The 20816-nt window shown below is 43.0% G+C and overlaps 1 protein-coding gene across 3 annotated transcripts in view; it reads right to left on the bottom strand.

Annotated features, from left to right (window-relative positions):
• LOC119379003 (triple functional domain protein) overlaps positions 1–20816 on the bottom strand; it is a 271997-nt gene that overhangs the window by 205380 nt on the left and 45801 nt on the right. For all 3 annotated transcript variants that reach the window (XM_037648129.2, XM_049411836.1, XM_049411837.1), the window contains exons 20-25: positions 14281–14400; positions 12288–12479; positions 11346–11613; positions 10040–10155; positions 5318–5440; positions 380–562 (exon numbers count right to left, since the gene is read on the bottom strand). In XM_037648129.2, coding sequence (XP_037504057.1) covers positions 380–562; positions 5318–5440; positions 10040–10155; positions 11346–11613; positions 12288–12479; positions 14281–14400 — 1002 coding nt within the window. The remainder of the gene's footprint in view (positions 1–379; positions 563–5317; positions 5441–10039; positions 10156–11345; positions 11614–12287; positions 12480–14280; positions 14401–20816) is intronic.

Raw genomic sequence — 20816 nt, 5'->3', positions numbered from 1 at the left:
CCACAAATATTAAAAGTTGCTGTAGCCACCTAGTAGCTGGGTGAATGACTAATTGCGGCATTAACAGCAAAGCATGGAATATTAGGGAGAATCAAAGTGCTAGAGAGACCACAGTGTGTGACGTTAAAGCAGGTAGAGTAATGTAACAGGAGTTTCACCACTTTCGACAAAGGCTACATGTATATACTCATCAACTGCCACTCACTGCTTTGGATGCAGACAGTGCCCACAAAACTCTTAAAAGGCATCAGCTTCAATAAGTACTGGATGCAAATGATTTTGACAGGGTTGTGCAAGAGTTGTGCAAGCGAGCCAATCACATTACGGAACATATATGCATAAAAGTAGCTACACACGCAAGGAAGAAGTGGGGACATACCTCCACTTGGATGCCTAATTTCTGTTCTAGCTGACTACGATACTGGTCCATGCGGAGGCTAAAGTCTTTATAGCCCTTGTCCACAGCAGCCACCCAGCACTTGATAGCACTGGCATGAGCATGGCCCCGCTCAACGAGACTGTCAGCCAGCTGAAGCAGCAAACGCACCTTCTCTCTCGTTTCCTGCATGCCAGCAACCAATCAGGCAAGCTTTAAATACCGACTTGGCACAGGCAGTAACACAAAGGCATCAACCTTGCACATTGAAATTGAAAGCCTTAAACAGGATACAGCAGGTCCTTAAACATACAGAGACGTGCATGATCGTCCGCCTAATAAGATAACCTTTCCTTCATTGCTACATGCCTACTCAAAACTTAAGGGGGTACTGACACGAAAATTTTCAATTGTTGTTATTTTGCGAAAATGAAAGGCCAAGCCCTCAAGACCCTAGAAAAGGTAGTGCTAAGTACGAGTGCACCCTGAAGAAGTAATTACAGTATGTTTTTAAAAGCTAGTTTCGGTTCCTATTGTACCCTGACGTCACAACACAGTATGAGCTTCTCGTCACATGCTCACACAATATACAGTGACGTTTCCACGGCTGCTCCACCACGTGGCTCCTTTTGTGATGCAGAGGCGGCCATTTTGAATGTTTTGGTGACGCACAAGCGGCCATCTTGGAAGTTTTGGTACCTGACGTCATCACAACTAGCCAGACTGCTGCGTGAAGTCACCAGAATTAGTACTAGCCTGACGTCAAGCTAGTGTCGATGTCAGTAGATGCGCCATGGATAAATTGACTTTAATATCAAAATTAAATACTAACTTATCAGCATTTGCTGAGCTTCACACTTGCTCAGAGCCGTCTGTATGGCGAAGTAAACTCACCTTCGAAAAAAGGTGTCAGTACCCCTTTAACTCACACCAGTCTCCAAAATTATGTATGCATCTTTTTTTTCTTATATCTGTGCTTCAGTAATACGTTCTGGTGGGCTAGTTGATTCATTGCCGTTAGATGTTCTTAAGCTGCACGAAATGACCAGGACACAAGCAAGAAAACACAGAGAACAACTCTGTGCTTGTGTTGTTCTCTGTGTTTTTTTCCTTGTGTCCTGGTCATTTCGCGCAGTTTAAGAACGTCTTATATCTGTGCAAATTTAGCCTTCTGCAATCAGGCAATTACATTAATGTAAGCATACGTTGAGACGGGTGAGCTACACCACCTTCACACCCTTTCCTTTTTTTTCTTTTATACAGTAAAAGCTCGTTGAATCGAACTCAGTTAATTCGAAGTTACAGGTCATTTGAACTGTCGCCCTGGTCCTGGCACAGCCCTGTGTATTTCTATAAGGCAGAACTCCCGATAGTTCGAACGCGTCCGTATCCACAATGGTTAATTCGAACTGGGAGCCCCTGGTTTTCGTCGCTGCTCGCAGATGTCAGCCCAGTGTGATCACAATGTGTTGCAAAACCAAACCGAACCAAATTTACTAGAAATGCAAAACAACAAAACAGCAGCATTTCTCAGCAGGTGAGAATTCGGACGCTGCGCTGGAGCTCTTGGGCAAGCTGCTAACAATGCTTATGGAGTCGCGACAGAAGAAATGCAAGCAAATGCAAATTACTGATTACTTTTAATTTTGATTGCGTTAACTCTGCCATGTAAATAAACATGTTTGAAGCATAAATAGCGTCATATATTTTGACATTAAGGCTCACTGCTCACATGAATGCATGTCGGCACTTATTTCTGGCGTATCACTGACTGGTCAATTAATTTTGTTCGCTGTTAGAACTCCATGAAGTTAATTTACTAAATCACCTGCCACAAACGTATAGTAGTGCATAATTCGCGATTACGAGTCCAGAGGTGGCTTCTTTGGGTTCTGCCCGCACAGTGTGGTGCGATGTCCCTTCATTCTAGCGCTCGCCTCCTAATTCGACCTCCGCTTAATTAGAACAATTTTATAGTCCCCTTAAAATTCGAATGGACGAGCTTTTACTGTATCTACAAGACAGGAACCCAGTGATCCCCAATATATATTCAAGGACCAGGTGGTTCACCAGGATCAAAGTTTATGGCAAGCTGTGAGATAACTGTGAAGAAAGTGGAGAGGATATCGCCATTCCAGCAATGCACATAACACCCTCCCCTTTACTTTAGTCGTCTGGTTCTTTCTCTCAAAGCGATAATACACTAAGGCACCTAGCAGTGAGGCATATTTTACCTTAGTGCAACACGCTTAGTCATGCTGCACCACCCTGGCTTCACATTTATTCTCTTTTTGCAATGGAGCGCAAGCAATTTTGAACAAGATGTGACTATTCGCCGCGAGACCGACCTATAGGAGGCAGCACCGTCGCCGCGTTAGTGTGGAGAGGCGGTCGGCGGCGCGTATACAAATGCACACAGCGGCGCTTCGTTCTGAGCTGTTTGAGCCGATAGTCAGCGAATAAAATGCGTTGATTGCAGCTTACAGGTAATATATACGCTCTTCTTTGTTGAATCGATACACGAAGATCATCCAACGTTACTATTACTAGTGAGAGAAGCGCAATCTGTCGATGAAAGGTATGCTCGCCCTGGGTGAGAGTCTGCGCTTACGCACTACACGACGTTTGTTGTTGTTTTCTCTGTACGTGTTTACCTTGTGTTCTGTGTACTACGCACTGCTGTAGCACGCCTGAACTACTTAAGTGTTTACTTCTTCTTCATTCGTATACCAGCCCATATTCCTGTGCAATGAGTTCAATAGCACTGTTCGCGCGAATCCATACACACGCATGTAAGAGTGTTTAGCACAGAGTTTTCATCGACTGATTACGTGCACGACAGTGATGCAACAATGGTCCGGTTATTTTATGGAATAAGGGTTTTTTTTTCCCCAAACTAATCATGTCCGTTGCCTCCCATCAATTTATAACAACTCCGCACAAACGCTCAAGATTATGTAAAAAAAAAGGATGAGGTTTTGCGTGAAATTACACGATAGAAATGAAAGGCACGCCGTCGGAATAAATTTTAAACATTTGGGTTCTTCAAAGCGTACCTAGATCTAAGCACACGGGTGTTTCTGCATAAATTTCGCCCAAAGTTAAATTGCGCGCGGGAACTCTGTTTTATCACTGCCGTGTCATTCCACTGTTTTTTTTTTTTTTTTTTTTTTTTTTTTTTGAGGGGACAGTTTGAATATCGATGTGTCTGACTTCACTTGATAGAAATATTTTGCTGTAGTGGGACCACGACCGTGCAATAAAAGGACATCTTAAGCACAACTGAAGCTCATCATGAACTACAGTGCCGCAGTTATACACTTAACAACAACGCAAAAGTGCATGAGCCTCGCTTTTGTTTACCACCGAGTCGCTAAAACACGGCATTCACACACTATTTAATGCTTGGGACTTTGCCAAGCGCACCTTATGTTTGGGACTATGCCAAGCGCACTTTACGACGTGCCTGAACCAGAAAGCGGCACCAACACAGAAATGATTCTGGCGAACGAAGGGTACGACATCAATACACAGCCCTCTCGAAAGTCGCACTCACTGATCTTATTACAATGCGCATGCAGCCGAGCAAGCTCATTTGCTTCTGTACACCCTGTAAGGTATACGTACGAGCACATGCAAACACGACGTGGCTAGCAGACGACGCAGGGAGCAATCCACACTAGGCGCGCTTCAGCCAGTAGCCGCCAGGCGGCGACTCTGCTCGATCTCGCGGCCAATAGTGATGGGCAGATGTAACCAAATGTTTCCTGTACCTCTGTCAGTTAACAGCCAATGTGCACTGTGCAACAATGTCTTAAACATCAATGAATAGTCAAAAGAGAATCGATGAATTAGTATCCCCAGTGAGCAATCGTGCGAATGACAGAACACTAAAAAAACACTGTCAATAGTATTGGTGCATTATCGCTTTATAATGGTGATATCCTCTCCACTCTTTTTCTCAAGGGCATAACTCACAAATGCTGCCAGCTTAACGAAAATCTTGTTGCGTCTACAACTCGCTCTTTGCAAGTCATATTGAATGATATATTACATTCGAGCAGAAGTCCCAGTATGAAGCTATTAAGCACACTGTAACTGCTAGGTAAAACAAGCATAAGGAAAAAAAATTATCTGTACTATGAAAGTCTTAATACCGTATTTATTCGAATCTAAGCCGATGTTTTTTTCGAAAAAACGATGTGCGAAAGTGGGGGGGTCGGCTTACATTCGAGTACAATGATTAAGTCTTTTCTTTTTTCTGGCCTTGCGAATTTCGGGGGTCGGCTTAGAATCAGGGGCAGCCTAGATTCGAGTAAATACGGTAGATTCACCTCAAAATGTATGCAAATAGTGATTTTTGAAACTGAATTGAATAGAAATTTAACAGTGTCAGAATCAAATCGAATATTGTATACTTATCAAAAGGTTTTCAAATACTAAACAGCCTTTTTTTTTCCCAATCAACATAAAACTATGTCCACATCTTAGTATGTATTCATTATTTTCGCAATAAAACCGCAATTGAATCTTTAGAAAAGAAAAAAGAAAGCAGATCCTTTGCATGTACAGAACTCATAAGAGTGCGAATGACTGTCGCATAGCCGGTACAGTCTAGCTTCCTGAGCGACACAGCCTGCTGCACTGTACATGAGTTCTCATGTTCTATGCATATTTATGCATGCTGAGATGAAATTTATCATACCTACACACTGTGTTTATTTAGGCCCAAACTTCAAAATTACATAAACTATTAGAAAAATATTTTATTCAAAGACCGAATCTAACAGGATGCTATTGAATTCGCTATTCTAACTTTAATAGTATTTGAACACCCCCCCTCTAAAATATTACCACAAAAATCTCAAATTTTATTTTTACACTATAGGAAGGAACATGCACAACATTAATTTCAGTACACTGCATAGTAAGTGCACTTGCCTTTGCATTTCCCTTGAATTCGTTGTGTTCCTTGAGTAACCTCTCCGTTTCCTCCCGACTTTCACCTACACTGCTGTGACTTGTTAGGTAATGTTCTCCTGTTTCTTTTATCCACCCTAGAGCCTGCAAGACATTTATGTTACTTATGACAAGTTTGTCCACGAAGTCACAAAAGTAAATTGAATCTCAACTTTACAAAAGTATATACAACAAAACATTCTCTTTTCTTTGATCCCCTTCAATTTGCATGCATTCACAGAAATCAGAGCATTATTTTTCCTGATTTAGTGAAGCACTATATTAGTGCTTAAATCTGCAGCACTGATTTTTGCAGCCTCTGCAAGAAATCACAGTAATGGTGGGCAAAATGCCATGGTGAGCTATTTGTGATGAGATCTTGTCATCACAGCATCCTCGCAAGGTTTAAGTTGAACAAATTGCTACTGCAATAAAAATTAATATACTGAACCTCACACATCTTTAGTTCAGATGGACTGAACATATGGCAACAAGCTGTCATGGTAGCCCTGTGATTACGGTGCTCAGCTGCCAACACAAAGACATGGGTTCGATCCCAGCCATCGCAGTCACATTTCAAAGGAGGCAAAATGCTAGAGGCCTGTGCAATGTACAATTTCAATGCCCATTAAAGAACCCCGGGTGGTTGAAATTATCCGAAGCCCTCCACTACGGCCTCTCTGATAGCTGGGTCGTATGGGATGTAGAATCCCATAAACCAACCTACCACAAAATGGCAACACTAACAGCACAGTGAAGAAATAGAATACATTCGGCTGTTCTACTAGCAAGTTGGCTTTGTAGTGCATAGACTGCCCACAATAAAAAGACAGATAAAAAAAATGCATGAAAAATTATTTCCGATTATGTTGTGCTGCTTCTTTTTCTTAGTATTGTAAAGGTGAGTAGCTTGCGTTTTATGGACAGCAGTTCAGTATCATAAGAGCAATATAGACATTCTTGCAATGTTGTCAAGGTGTTCAGATGGTAATGTTAACGAATATGCTCCTCCTGTGGAATAGTCAAAAGAGCAAAAGGGAAATCATAACCCCTTGGCACGAAGGAAGAAATATTTAGGAGGCGAAACTCCCATTAGAATGGGCGTCGGTGGGCGTCCAGATAACGTCACAACAAAATAGAAAAATAACATGAGCCGACGGAGGCACTTCAATTGGCGGCGCCTTCTGGCGCGAAGCCGCAACCGCCAAAAAAGAAAAAGAAGCGCTACCCGGCGCTACTGGCCGGGCGAGCATGCCCGCGCGCGTTCTCTTTAGTGGCGTTTGTGAGCAGACGAGAGCGGTGTTTGCTTCAGCGGGCACGCAAATTTTCTTTGTGGATTGCCTTCTCAGTAACCTTTCCTTTTATGTAGCGGCCGTGGCTGTAATAACGCTGCTGCTCTTCTTTGGCATTTGCTAGCCTGAGATGAGACGCAGGTATTTTGTTGAAACCTGCAAAAGCGGCGCAAGTCTTGCCGGGAAAAGGTTGAGCAAGAAACGAACGCGGCCGAACGCGCTCCGCGTCTATGCTCCATGACTACGGCGGAGCGGGAGAACGTGCCTGGCCGGACCCCTTGGAAACCAAAACGCCGGCATTTCCCTTGCGTGCTGCTAGACACCGCCAGAATGAGGTGGCTCTCCAGCAATGTGACGTCATCTGGTCGCCTCAAGTAGCAGAGTTGCGCCTCCTAAATGTTTCTTCCTCCGTGCCCCTTGGTTAAACAAGTTTGAAGGCACTAATTATAAGGTGGGTACAACGCAGGTGCTCAAAACAATGTTTGTAAAGAAATATCAATAGAAAGGCAATCTTTCCTTCAATATTCATGCTTTTGTCATGTTATACTGATTTCAGAAACACATTCTGCTTGAAACATCTAGAAGACACAACCCACATTATACAAGCTAGAATTTGGCACACAGAATGCCTGCACTGACCGATATATGCTATGTCGACCCAAGCCCCATAAAAGGATGTTCCACGTTACTTAGTAACACCTTCCAATACGGCAAGGAAATTTTTTTGCGGTCAAAAAGAATCACAAGCCACTAACGCAGAAAATGAACTCTCTATTGAAGTATAAAATGTTAATGCCCCAATTGTCAAATGAAAGATTTGTACTTTGTAATTATAACAGGAAACTATGCATGACAGCAAGTAGAAATAAATTATTGTCACCGGTATTTCTCTCAAGTTTACAAAAATGTTAGGTTCAAAATTTTTCAGAGTGTTCATTTCAAAAGCGAGAGTGGGAAGAAAAAATACATTGAGATTAAAAAATACATATTAAAGGGACCGACAACCAATTTTTATGGTGGCCATTTTCTTTAGCGCAACAGAAAGCTTACCGGTGAGAGTGTGTAATCACGGAACGGTAACGTGGAAAACGCCGTAAAACATTTGTAATCAGAATTTTTCAATCTGCGGCGAATATGAAGTCGTAAACACAAGTGACAAGCCATGCTGCAAACAGTGAGCGCAAGAGCGGTTCGTGTTTGAGCGTGGTGGTTTGCTGCGCATGCGTGCACACCGACATTTGACATTGTCCACTGGTTACCGCGAAGGCAGCGCCGCGCTTCTCACCGTGCAACTCCTTTTATCTCGTAAGCAGCACAAAATAGAGCGGGGATAGATAATAATATACATACTCTAACTTTGAGGACCAACTATGGCGCGCATGACAGCATCAGACTACGTACAGCAAAGTGACCGTCTTCATAATCCTGCTTCAAGGCTCTTTCGCTAGGCTGCGCCACATACCAGTTTTTGTTACTTTCAAACACGATTTAAACATATAAATCCTACTCACAAGGCGAAAAGGATGCTGGAATCTGTCACTACATTTCACTGTCTTTTCATTTTTACCAGGATCTAATCACACGTTGTGACCAGTTGTCGGTCCCTTTAACGAATATATTAAAGCGGCATGACCGTGCCCAGAATGTATTCGAGTTCTGTTTAAGGCAATTTATTTCAGTACTCATTTCTTTTTGTGCGACCAATAATAGGAGGCAATGGTCATTTTGCCTGATGTTGTACATATCGTAAATAATAAGTAGAGACCGGATTTTAGGCAAATGCCTATTGTGTTCCTTGTACTCCTATCGCGCTATTTTGATATATGAGCATGAATTAGAGGTTAAGAAGGACTTTTGTAGTGTTTTTATAGTGCCTATAAATGCCTATTTTTGGCATTCATATCTAAATGCTTACAACAAATGCCCATTTTCAGAATTGGCGCTTATATGAACACTCTTCAGCCTCATGTTTTGCTCCCGTGTGCAGCTTGAGACCGTTATTTATGTTACCGCTCAACACTGACAGTTCGGAACTATGGGGCTCAACCTAGACCTCTAGTTCAACCAACTCCCAGGAACAACCTCTAGCAGCAGTAAAGTGGGACACGCCGGTGAGAATTCGCCGCCGTGCTGACATGGCGCGAGCGGTTGACAAATGTGAAACCACACAGAGCCGTCAGTGGAGAGTGAAGAGCAAAAAAAAAAGAAAGAAAAATGTGATGTGCACGCAGCTTTTGATTTGTTTGTAATTGACTTTTTAAGGCGTTCACTGCAGTAGTGTAGCCAAAAATTGTTTTGGGGCGAGGGGGGGGGGGGTGAGGCTCAACTATACTTTATGTATATTCATGCATGCGTTTATATATATACATATACATGCAAGACTGAAAATATCCAGGGGGGGGGGTGCACGCCTGGCTACGCGAGTGGTTCACTGCCAGGAGAGAAATTGGCTCCACGCGATTCGACCTGGCCAATAAGGGGAATCCCTCCCTTCTGGTCTTTTAGCAATCTTAACCATGCGGGACACAGCACAATTGCATGGTTATGTTCAACTATTGGCGCCTTTGTGCCATCTTAAAGGGACACTAAAGAGAAACAATGAATTGGTTTAGATTGATAAAGTGTGCTCGGAGGACTCTTGTGTAGTTTATTTCACCACCATAGGTTTATTATTAGAGGAGAAAACCAAGTTCAAAGTTTCATTTTTAAATTTCGCGCCGAACTTTGTAATTCGTGACGTAAAAGGTTTGAAAGAGCATATAACGTATTTTGGCGCCACTGGCTCGACGAAATTTCCACAAACTCGTTATGTCAAGTCTCTGGCCCCCTCAGAGGGCAACGTACTTCGATTTAACCGATTAGGAACTACGTAGGCCCAAGCAGGCACCGTCAAAAATATGTGACGTCACGGCAAATGGTGCGGGAATTCCAAGGTGGCGTCGCTACCTGTATTTTCTTTTTGCGCGTTTTCTCGCTTATTAAGCGTCTTGGCGCAGAAAGCGTGGTGTTTCTGGTATCGTGGAAGACTACTTTACTTATGCGAGAAAAATCGTTTTGCTCTTTAGTGTCCCTTTAAGCAATAACATTTTTGCTTTCCTGTCAAAAACAGAGGTCGCGCACGTCTTTGTTTGAAATTATTTGCATTTATATGAAAATTTATTGTGTCTATATTTGCGATACTGGAGGCCTAAAACATTGTTTTGCTTGCCAATTTTTGGTGCCTAAAACGAGCTTTTTTAATGCCTAAAAATCCGGCCTCTAAAAATTAGACACAAGATTAATAGGACACAAGTTTAATAAAGAATAAGACGCAAGTTTATTGGCAGTAAATAGCATAGATGTGCGTGACGTTCGAAAGCATCCCCATTTTGGTCCCCAGTTTCAGTATAGTACTCTTGTCCAAACAACTTACCTGTTTTGCACTTCTTTCAAAGAGCACATACTGCTGGCACTGGTCCAGCCTTTTTTTACGTACAGTCCAGTACTCCAGGACTTTGTTCTCTTGCTTTAGCAGCTGCTCCATGAGAGCTGTGGAGGAAGTATAATAATAACAGGTGCCTGTAAGCTCACACGTCTAAGCAATATAAATGCTGAAATTAACAAAAAAAAAAACTAAACATAAAATTTGGTCCCACAGCTCCCTTTTCTTCCAATATGTGTGTGCTCTCCCACTCACACAGACAATGAACCTCTCTAATGATACCATCCAGTACTATATTGATCCTGCCAGGTGTAGGGGGGTTGCTACCCCCATACTTGACTCGTGCGTGAGCTCAGCCATCTCCCATGCCCCTACAAGGGAATTTTGGACTAAGGCCATAAGGACGCTCAACCAATGCCCTGGCATCGCCTCTTCTCTCCCATCCTCCACACCCAAGAGGCTACGCCACGCAACACTCAATCAGTACCTTCATAATCAACATCAGAATACAGAAGAGCAATGTGGACAAAGCATCGTGACAAAACATTTTTTTTTTCTTCTTTTTCAGTATGCTGTCTAATTGCAATCAATTGCTGCACTTCTAAATACTATCCCCATGCCTACAAGCTCTGCTCAATTACGCAGTGTTTGGAGGCCCTGACAAAAGGTCATGTGATCTGGAATCTTCAATTTATGAATCTATTGTTACAAGCAGTGCAAAACTGACAAACCCAAGGAGAATATATGCAAGCAACAATTGCTTGCACATATATGCAAGCAACAATCACTTCCATATATGTAAACTCACAATAAAAAGAAGTGAAAAAAAAAATGAAGTGCACAAATTCAGAAAGGTAAAAGCCACCTATTATAACTTCAGAAAGCATAATGCCGCATAGTAGGCATTACTGAAGTGGGTGTGCATGCTAGTAATGTCCTATATGTGATGTTGCAAATTCTCTGGGTCTTGATACATGTGCTTTAATCTTTCTTGACTAGATTGCTCTTACTGTTATTATATTCCCTTTAAAACTACTTTTTAAAAACATTTCTTTAATGTTTCTTCACTATTTATTTACAAAAAAAGTCAATTTGGGACATACCCCCAATTTTTTACAATGATTCAATAGGTCTCTTCATAAAATAAACTAAATTAAGTAGCGATTGACAAAAATGCATTCAAAAAAATATTTAACACAATACGGATAACATAAAATGTCTGTTTTCCCCCGTCTGTTTAATTTGCTCTGTCTGTAACCATAGGCAGATTTGTGACCAGGTGGAAGGAGCCACCTACCTTTCACCTTGGCCTCAGGGCCTCGGCAGCTTGCATCGCCATGCCCTGCACAGTGTTGGCTGCACCGGGCAGTGTACTTGAGGAAGGTCTCGGCATTGCGACGAGCCATGGTGCATGCTTTGAGAAAGGCTTCCTTCTTCTCTTGATGTTTGGTGAGAAGCTGGGCCAGCTGGGCACCTCGATCTGTGCCTTCCATCTCATCCCCGGCAGCACACCAGTCTTCATCACGTCGGTACTCCCGCTCAAGGCTATCCAAGACAGAGTAGACCTGACAGCAGGACAATAAACCAGCCTTCAAAGTGCTGCCACTGCTTACTGGGAAGCATGATGCCAAAGAGAAGCGAAACAAATTTAGAGAAAAACACTATGAATTCGTTTTAATTGTCATCATTTTCACTTCACATTTATTTCAGACAACCTGTATAAACGTTGCTCAGGGGATCAGCGTAAAAGCAAAGAAAGCCTGACAAAGCACCTATCACCCACGGTTACACATCAGTAACCAGTCATACATGACAAAACAAATGTGAACATAGGGTGGAATCAAACATCACAAATTTTCCAGAAATCAAGCCATTAGACGCAAAAATATATACATAATTATGGTTAACACGCGAAAACATAAAAAATATAAGGAGAAAAACTTATACACAATAGCTAGGAAAAAAAATAGGCATGTGCATCATCCGCAAACAGGCATCATCCCAAAGGCCGCATTACAGCTTTTCAACTTGAAGTACTAATTAACAACACTGTAACAAAGTGCCCCTAAGTGGAAATTGAATGCCAAAAATAGCAAACAGCACACATACACTGCGAGACAATGCTATCTGTTACAACACTGCAAGAGCCTGTAACGCCAACAAAAAACACCCAAAAGAGGTCCCACCGCAGTAGGATGGCACTACTGCCCAAAGCTGTAGTCACACAATATGCAGTCACCTGCTCCGCTGTCTTGTAGAAGCGCAAAGCAGCCGTGACCATGCGATGTCGATCCTCAGCATGCGTCATCATACGATGCCACCACGTGTCAACAGCCTCCGCGACAGCCCGCACAGCTGCTGGATCATAATGGTTTGCTTGTACAAGAGACTCTGCCCTCTGTTGAATCTGAATGGCACTCGCATGCGTTTTCTGAAAAAGAGAGAAAAGGCGGTAATATTTAAATTCCAAAATTCTGTAAATACTGTACACGTATAGCAGTGCCCCCGATTCTAATGGATGTGTCTAGTGTTATGTCCAGATGTAACGATAAACAGTTGTTACAAGTTACATTCAATGTGTTGTTCACAGTGCACATCTGAGTCTCACTAGCACTGGTTAGCACTGGTCTTTTTGTACATGTGCCTTTCATCTCATCTTTTGTGCTGGTTAACTTCGCAAATGTCGCAACAACTTGCCCAGACCAAAGCACTCCTGAGTCTCACTACTTTGCCAGTGTCGGTGGTTGAGTGTCACAGAACGGCCAGTAACAGGTGTTGCCACTTGATATCTCTTGGCATGACATCATGGTTAGCCTGCAGCAACATATGCTGGCTGACATCAGGCATTAAAGATACAGCAGTCCATTGAAGGGACAAATACAAAGAATGAAATATTTACATTCTTGGTTATTCTTCCATAAGCATGGTGTCAGTAGTTCCTTCAACTTTTCTTAATTTTCATTCGGTATCAATTCAAAACCTATTATTCTAGGTAAAAGCAAAAACAAAAAAATGAAGTTCTTGTAGTTATGGTGAACTGTCATGCTCAGTATGAGTTGCAACACAGGAGCTGGTGGTTGAAGAAGCTGCACAACAATGCCAATGTGCAGAAAGTTGGTGAACTGAACACCATTCCAATTATTGGTAACACCCATGTTTACAAGAACATCAGCGAGTGTAAAAATCTGCAATTTCTTTGATGAAAAAGAAAGAAAGAAAGAAAGAAAGAAAGAAAGAAAGAAAGAAAGAAAGAAAGAAAGAAAGAAAGAAAGAAAGAAAGAAAGAAAGAAAGAAAGAGCACGTGCATGCAGTGTTGCAATTCATACTGAGCATGGGAGCACAGTTCCCGTGTGTAACCTTGTTTGCGACTCGTTTCTAATGTGAAAAGAACAGTTGGAGTTCCAGATTTCTTACATATCCTTTTGAGACCACAGTATCAGGACAAAGTTCAGTGTTCACTATAACGCCCTCAACTTGGCACTGGTATGACAGTCTTCTTAAGGGCCTCAAGTGAATTAAGGTCAAAGTTCAACAAGGTGTCTTTTGCAGCAGCACGCTGCTACCAATGTACTGGCAAATACAGAAGTCAGCAATAGTGCAACAGGGCACCCCCAAAACTTATATATGCTTACACAACCTCTTCTTTGCTCACAAAACTAATATTTTGTCCACATGTGTGGTGGTCTACCCACCACACATGTTGACTGGTAATGCTTAAAAGGGACACTAAAGTTAAAAAATGAATCCGTTTAGACTGATAATTTGTTTCTTGACAACTCTCAGTCATTAATTTCATCATCATTGAAAGAAGAGAAATGAAGGTCGAAGTTTTATGTTTGAATTTCACACCAAAATCTCAACACATGAATGTCAGCGTGATGTCAGGGATTTCAAAGTGTTAGCCATATTTTCTCAACAAAACTTCCTGAAACTTTGTACATTAAATTGCTGGCCCCCTTAGGGGACAACGTACTTCATTATTACTGATTAAGAGCTACGTGGGACCTAGTAGACACCGTCAAACTCTAATGACATCACGGCTCTCAGTACGGGAACTTCAAGGTGGCATTGCCCATTTACATTTTCTTTTCGCACGTTTTCTCGCTTACCAAGCGCCTTCTTGCAGCACGAGTGGTGCTTTTGCTATTGTGAAAGGTATTGTGAAAAAAAAATCTTTGTCACTTTAGTGTCCCTTTAAACTTACTTGGAAAGTTTATGGCCATTATGCTCACCTCTATTGCCAGCTGAAACTGTTCATGTTGGGAGCGTGACTGCTCAGCTTCAGTGAGGCAAGTTGGAATCGCAAACGTAGCAGAGAGCATCGCCTCTCCATTTCTGATCCATGTGTTCACCTAGAAATTAAAAGGCACATGACGTCGTGTGGTGTCACACACAGTAACTTGACAACAATCAACAATGAAGCATACCCCTACAAAGAAAAATATGGGCCTCAATCTTCCTAGCACTTTCACTATTAACTTTACATAATTCCTTATAAATCTCAAACAGCACATAAAATCATTTGATTTGATTTGATTTATTGATTTCCATTTGCACACACATGTACAACATAGTGGTACAGTTAGTGTACTCACACAAACTTAGCATGTGACAAAATTTTGACAACACTACTTTTTTTTAACAAACAACATTGCATAAATCTATGTGTCCAATACACCCATAGCTATAGACGTAAAATAGAATGTTTTAGCATAAAATTACATGCAATAGACTATTACTGTGCATGCAGGCACAAGGGCTGAGATTCATGCAAGACACATTGTAACTACCGATGAAGCCCAATGTTACGAAAAAATTTTATGAAAAAACATCAATACACTCCGCTAAGGGCCAGATGCAGCCATGTGTAATTATGTCCAGGCAGATGCTGAGGATTATGCAGACATGTACCATGGCAGTGTATTCAGTAATGTGGCTCCTTTGCAATCTCATAGCTTTTTATGTTTATGTGCATTGGTTTACTGCACAATTCACACCCCCATGTGCATAAGCACCTGCTTCTCCCTGTAAAGCATGAAGTTGCAAAAAGAATTATGCTCTATTTGAAACATGGCCCTGAATCTAGGGTGAGCAGGCTTCACAATCTGTTACCACATCTCAATAAATATAATGTGAATTTCTGCATCACCATCTGCTCATGCCAAAACCATCCACTCATCATCATGACCATCGTCATCATCAGCCTGACTCAGCAGTTGACTTAAATGGTAAAGTAAATCGGCAGTTGACTGTAAATGGTAACAAAGGCTCACCCCGCACAAATGTGTGTTATTTAGCCATTGATCGAAGCAATTACTTTTTTTTTATGTGTCAGTGGTGTTTCCTAGAAACCAGCACAGTCTAGTTCAGCCAATAGCCGCCAAATGGGTCCCATACCACAGAGCAAACAAACCAACAAATTCACTTTCTTATGTTAACACACCTAATAATGATAAGAGGGTGTATGACAGATAGTGCTGCACCTCTGCCCATCTTTCTCAGTGAATGGAGCACATTTTTCCAATCCCTTGAGGTTCCTTTTAAAGAGACTGACTGTACTACAATCATATGTGTTCCCACAGTCCCTACACACAAAAGCAGCTACACTTGTACAGCTCCCCAATTTTGAAACATGAACGCGCGAGTGTCAACTGCCGAGTCAATAAGTGCCGTATAATGGAGCCTATCGGCGAAATGAACAAGAATACACGCATGCATGCAATGAGCAGTCCTGTGCAGCTGTCTTCTGCTATAGCTGTTCCAGGAACTGGACACCACCGCCCGCTTCTTTTGAGCACCGTTATCATCACCTTTTTTTCTTTTCTGAATGCTGGCGTCAAGTTATATAGGAAAGGTCAAGTGGCACTTGAGATTGATGGGATCTGATATACACCCGCTGATTATACTACGTGCGTAGCAGCATTTTTTTTTCTTTTTGCTGTAGTTTACGCAGCATTTTCCTGAGGCAAAAAAATATCTGCCACTGCAAGCCAAAAACAGGACAGAAAAAGCCAGGATACAAAAGCAAGTGGGGTTGGGTCCGTTTCGTATAACAGCCTGGCAGACGAAAGCTGCACCAGACTGTTCACTGAGCCCATGCGCGTATTTCCGTTCATGTCGCCGCTGCACTTTGTTATACGGCGCTTATCGACTCAGCGGTCAACGCTTGCACGTTACGTTAAAACATTGGGTGGCTGTAAACCTAACTGCTTTGCGCTGCACAATGAACTTCTGTTTGAATTTGTTAGCACACACAGTGTGTACAGGCAATCTGTCACCACAAAGCATGCCTACATAAGCTCAAGCAAAGGTAGCACCATGCGGTCATGTTATTGTGGTAGATCATTACCCATCATACTAACTATGCTGGAGACCCCTATTGTAACGTCGTGGCTATGGCTGCATTACACATTATTAGTTCACATTATAGTCATAACAGTTGATCATTTTTTGAGTTTTCAAAAGTCCCACCTCACATACTAGTATTAGCATTATACTGATTCAAATATGACCATTACTTAAAGGGCCATTAAACAACCCCGAGGTCCAAAAATTGTAATGAAGAGAAATATGCGTACTTTTGCTATGTGAACATGCTGCCGCAAGAATTTTGTGAGTACGTGCTATAATAAGGAAGTTACAGGGGTTAGAACATCCGTTTCAGCTGGTTTCAAATTTTTGTACAGCCTCGCCACCCTTCTCCACCACAGGGAGGGGACGGCATAGCCCGTTGTCGTGACTCCACTCACTTCAGCAACATCACACGACATCAGCAATTGACATCATCGGCGAGCTCGATCAGTCGCAATGCACTTCCGCTTGCTGCGGCTCCTGGTTATTTATTTTTTACATTGTCGCACGTGCTCCGTAACTTGACGGGCAGTTTTCGGCTCTTCGGTATTTTTAAACCTTTGTGACAATCCACAATGCAGCAGGAATGCGTGTTTGCTTTCCAAGACGACGAAGGGGCGCGAGAGAAAAGCGTGGAGAATCCTGTTTGCCGCGCGTGCAATGGGAAAACCAAGCAAGCGCGACCCGTCTGAGCTACCAGAGATTCTCCTTCGCTCCGCTCGATTTGCAGCCGACAACGCTTCCTCCAAGCATTGCTCATGTCGAAGGTGAAGTGCATGCAGGTGCCATGCAGTGCGAGGAATATACACACGACAACTGCGTGGCCGAAACCACATCACCACAGGGCCAAGAAACAAGGTGCAGTTTCGTAGCAGTGGGTGGGAACAGGAACTGACGTTAACTTGACAAATCTTTGTTAAGACCTGGTTTAGACCAATCGACGAGCTCAGTGGTAGTACGTCAAGTTGCCCATGGGCAAGTTTGCATCACTGCGCATACGAGGGGGATTGGTCAGGTGAAAGGAAGAGGCGCGGGAATTATTTTTTGAAATGGAGGGCCTGCGAGGGGCGCAGCGCTGTACTATTCGGTAAATGTGATCGCCGCAGTCTACTGTACGAATTGGCGAGCTTGTTTGGGGGGTGTAAAATAAAAGTACTAGGAGCCTGTTTACTGGCCCTTTACTTAAAAAAAAGCTCTCACTATACCTATAAAAATACAATAGTAAAGTACACTAATATTTCAGGCTGGGCAGAATCCATGAGGATGCCAATGTTTTATAGAGATAGCTTCTTCCACAGTGATGCTACCGAGGACTTTCTATTTGGAGCAATTTTTGGAGCAGCAAAATTTTCATTCTGGAGCACTTTGGAGCAGCAAAAAGTTCCATCTTGAAGCACTTTGAAGCAGCTAATTTCATATCCTAAAGTACACTGGGGAAGCAAGTTGCATTTACATTCAAGCACCTGAATAATTATTATGGGGCTCTTATCAAGAGCTAGAAATATGCCAATTCATTGCAAATCTCGTGGAAAAAATAATCTCAGGAGCACTTCATAATTCACTCGTTAATGCAAAAATAAGGGCGTCATGCACTTGAGTGTTCTCAAATAACCTCTTCAGCGATTTTTTTTTTTCGAAACTAGCGAATTAACAAAATACTGGATACTGAAAATCGTATTTTATGAAATAACACTCTAAATGCATCTACATGGTTATCAGCAGAAGTTGTAGACAAACGCCGCGACATACAACAGTGCCTCAATGCTAAAGATTCACACTGTTGCCAATGCATTCCCCTAAGACGACTCAAAGGCGAAAGCCAGGTTCTTTTTCTCCTCGATCGATTGTATTGCTGGGCTCAACATGACATCACTTAGCTGGGCTCGGAAAGCCAACTTCTTCCAACTCTCCTTTCCCCCTCACTAAGGCCTCTCTGTGCTGTAGCAAGAGCATTCTCGCAGTGCCTCCAGAGTATCACTTACGTATGCACTGGGTTGCCTGGAAGATGGAGATCTGCTTTAAGCCGAGCATCCGCTCGGCTTAAAGCATCCGCTCGGCATCCGCCATTCAAAGTACATTCAACGGCAGACTACATGATACAGCAACCTCGTTTTCCTTTTACAATGAAGTTGTATATGGCTAGGACATTCCCTAGTGCCCTCTAGGGAGCAGTGAAAAATATAATGCGTATTGAATGTTTACAGCCTGGCCGTTAACAACCTGGCCTTACATACCAAACTGGCCTCCACCATGTCATATCTGTGCAATGCACTAAACAGCTTCGCTGGTTGTCCCGCTTATAGAGTGCAATGGCTCCTCACTTTTTAACAGCGAAGCTGTTTAAGCTATCGGTAACTTGTGCTCCGTCATGCAAAACTCTTCAGGTGGGTATGCACCACAGGAATTGGGCAAGCCCCACAACCGAATACAGCAGGTGCGAGCGTTAAACGAAACCTCTGCTCAGCGATGTGGAGCACGTAAAACCCGTGAAATAGACAGAAAGAAAGACAGAGAAAAACAGAGAGAAATAAAGGAAATAGAGACAAAAATACAGTGACTGAAAAAGACATCAAAAAAGAGAAATAAACAAGAAACAAAAATGAGATACAGAAAACAGAGAGCAAGACAGCTGGAAAGAGAAAGAGAAAAACAGAGAGAAGCTGAAAGAGAGAGAAAGAAAGATAGAGAAGAAACAAATAAAAAAAGAGGAAGGCCACCAAGGAAGGCCACCAAGCTGCGCTCTTCCTTCAGGCTTGGCACCACTAGTGTGAAGCTGCCATAATTGTTCTTTATTGCGGTAGCAACTACATGGACACTCTCAACGGGTTTTTGACGTTGCCATTGCAGTCATTTTCAGTATGAAGTCCCAAATGATAACATCTCCCCACGCATCGTGTATTATTCTACACACGAGTAAAAGCTCGCGAGTGCTGGAGACGAACACAGCTGAAGCGGAGATGAAACGAGCCGGCCATCACCGTCGCACGGAGGGCGCATGCGATAATGTCAATCTGCGCGCGAGGCCTGCCATCGATTGCCGATCAAACAGAGAGGAAACGCCCCGCCCGTCTTTCGTAAGGAGCATGAGCGGATGGGAGGGGATGGGATGGGGGGGCTACGTCACTCGAAGGGCGCGGTGGCTGGCGCGCGCGCGCGCGCTATCTCGACAGGCGACGGGTCATAAATTTGCTGCACTCTCAATGCTTACTTTACATTTAGAGAACTGACAGCACGAAAACAGCTTCAGTCCTGGGGGCGGCCGTGTTCCCTTAAAGCAGCGTTTTGTTGAGTTACACGAGATCAGATCCAAAGAAGTTAGCTGCTATCTTCGTATAGCAATACAATTGTTTTTTTTTAACCGTCAGCTAGTGACCCTAGAAAGCGAGGGGCAACGTGTAAACAATGCCTCCTAGTTAGGAGGCGTTGGTGTAACGTAACGTAGCAGCTTCACAGTAGGCCTTCCGACGCCACCAGGGCCACCAGCAACGCGCCCGCTACTGACAGCTGCGCATACTAAAACAGAATTGTGGCTGCTACGACCAGGAGGCATACTTTTACTAAATGGATGACATTTTAAAGAAACAAGCAAAATATTCGAATTGGGGCCCTAATACTCACAAGCTCGAAAGGGCAGGGCCTTTTACGGGGTATTTTACCGCAACAGCAATTACAAACACGGATGTGTTGTGGAAGAACATTACGAAAAATCTCTTTTGGATGAAGATACGTGGATAAAGTATATTCGAGGTAATGCGTTCCCACCTTTAGCGTGCTCGTGAAGCACGGAAAATTCGATATTGTTCCATATATCTATGGCTAATTCTCGCAGATTTCATTCCGCGATGTCCAGAAACAGAAGCGACAGACATTTTAGCGGCACACATGTAGTTATTACTGAGCATTGCTTTAATTACGTGCTGTGCAACTCCTGAAACGAGCTATCAGCAGCGTTTCTGGAACAAACGTCTGCCAATGAATCGCCGAAACACTTTCTCACTGCCGAATGGCCTAGGCGTCACGAACCTCTGCGGAGGATGCGTTTTGCCGTCGAGCTGACTTGCACTACGGAAGCTGCGTCAGCACCAAGTATGGAGTCATGGCTTACTCGGGACGCACGCGCGAGCGCTGTTTATTCAGCGGAATAGTTCTTGGTCTGTGGTTGTGACTTGGTGGCGCCAAGATCAAGCTGCACGTTTCGACGTGCCAGCGGTGCGATTGCTAGTGATAGAAGCCCCCAAACCCAACACTCTGGCATAATTTGGTGCAATTTAAGTTGATTTTATCAGGATGGCACAGTAAGTCCAATTTGGCGCACTTTGGCACAGGTGGTGCAGGAGTGGAATCATTGCTTCCAGCAATGTAAGTGATGATGACTGCTGATGGTCCTATAACAGCATACAGGCTATGATGGACATTT

This window comes from Rhipicephalus sanguineus, chromosome 1 (genome assembly GCF_013339695.2).
Source record: "Rhipicephalus sanguineus isolate Rsan-2018 chromosome 1, BIME_Rsan_1.4, whole genome shotgun sequence".
Taxonomy (NCBI): Eukaryota; Metazoa; Arthropoda; class Arachnida; order Ixodida; family Ixodidae; genus Rhipicephalus; species Rhipicephalus sanguineus.
Note: the sequence above shows the minus strand (reverse complement) of the source record. Positions and strands in the feature narration are given on the sequence as shown.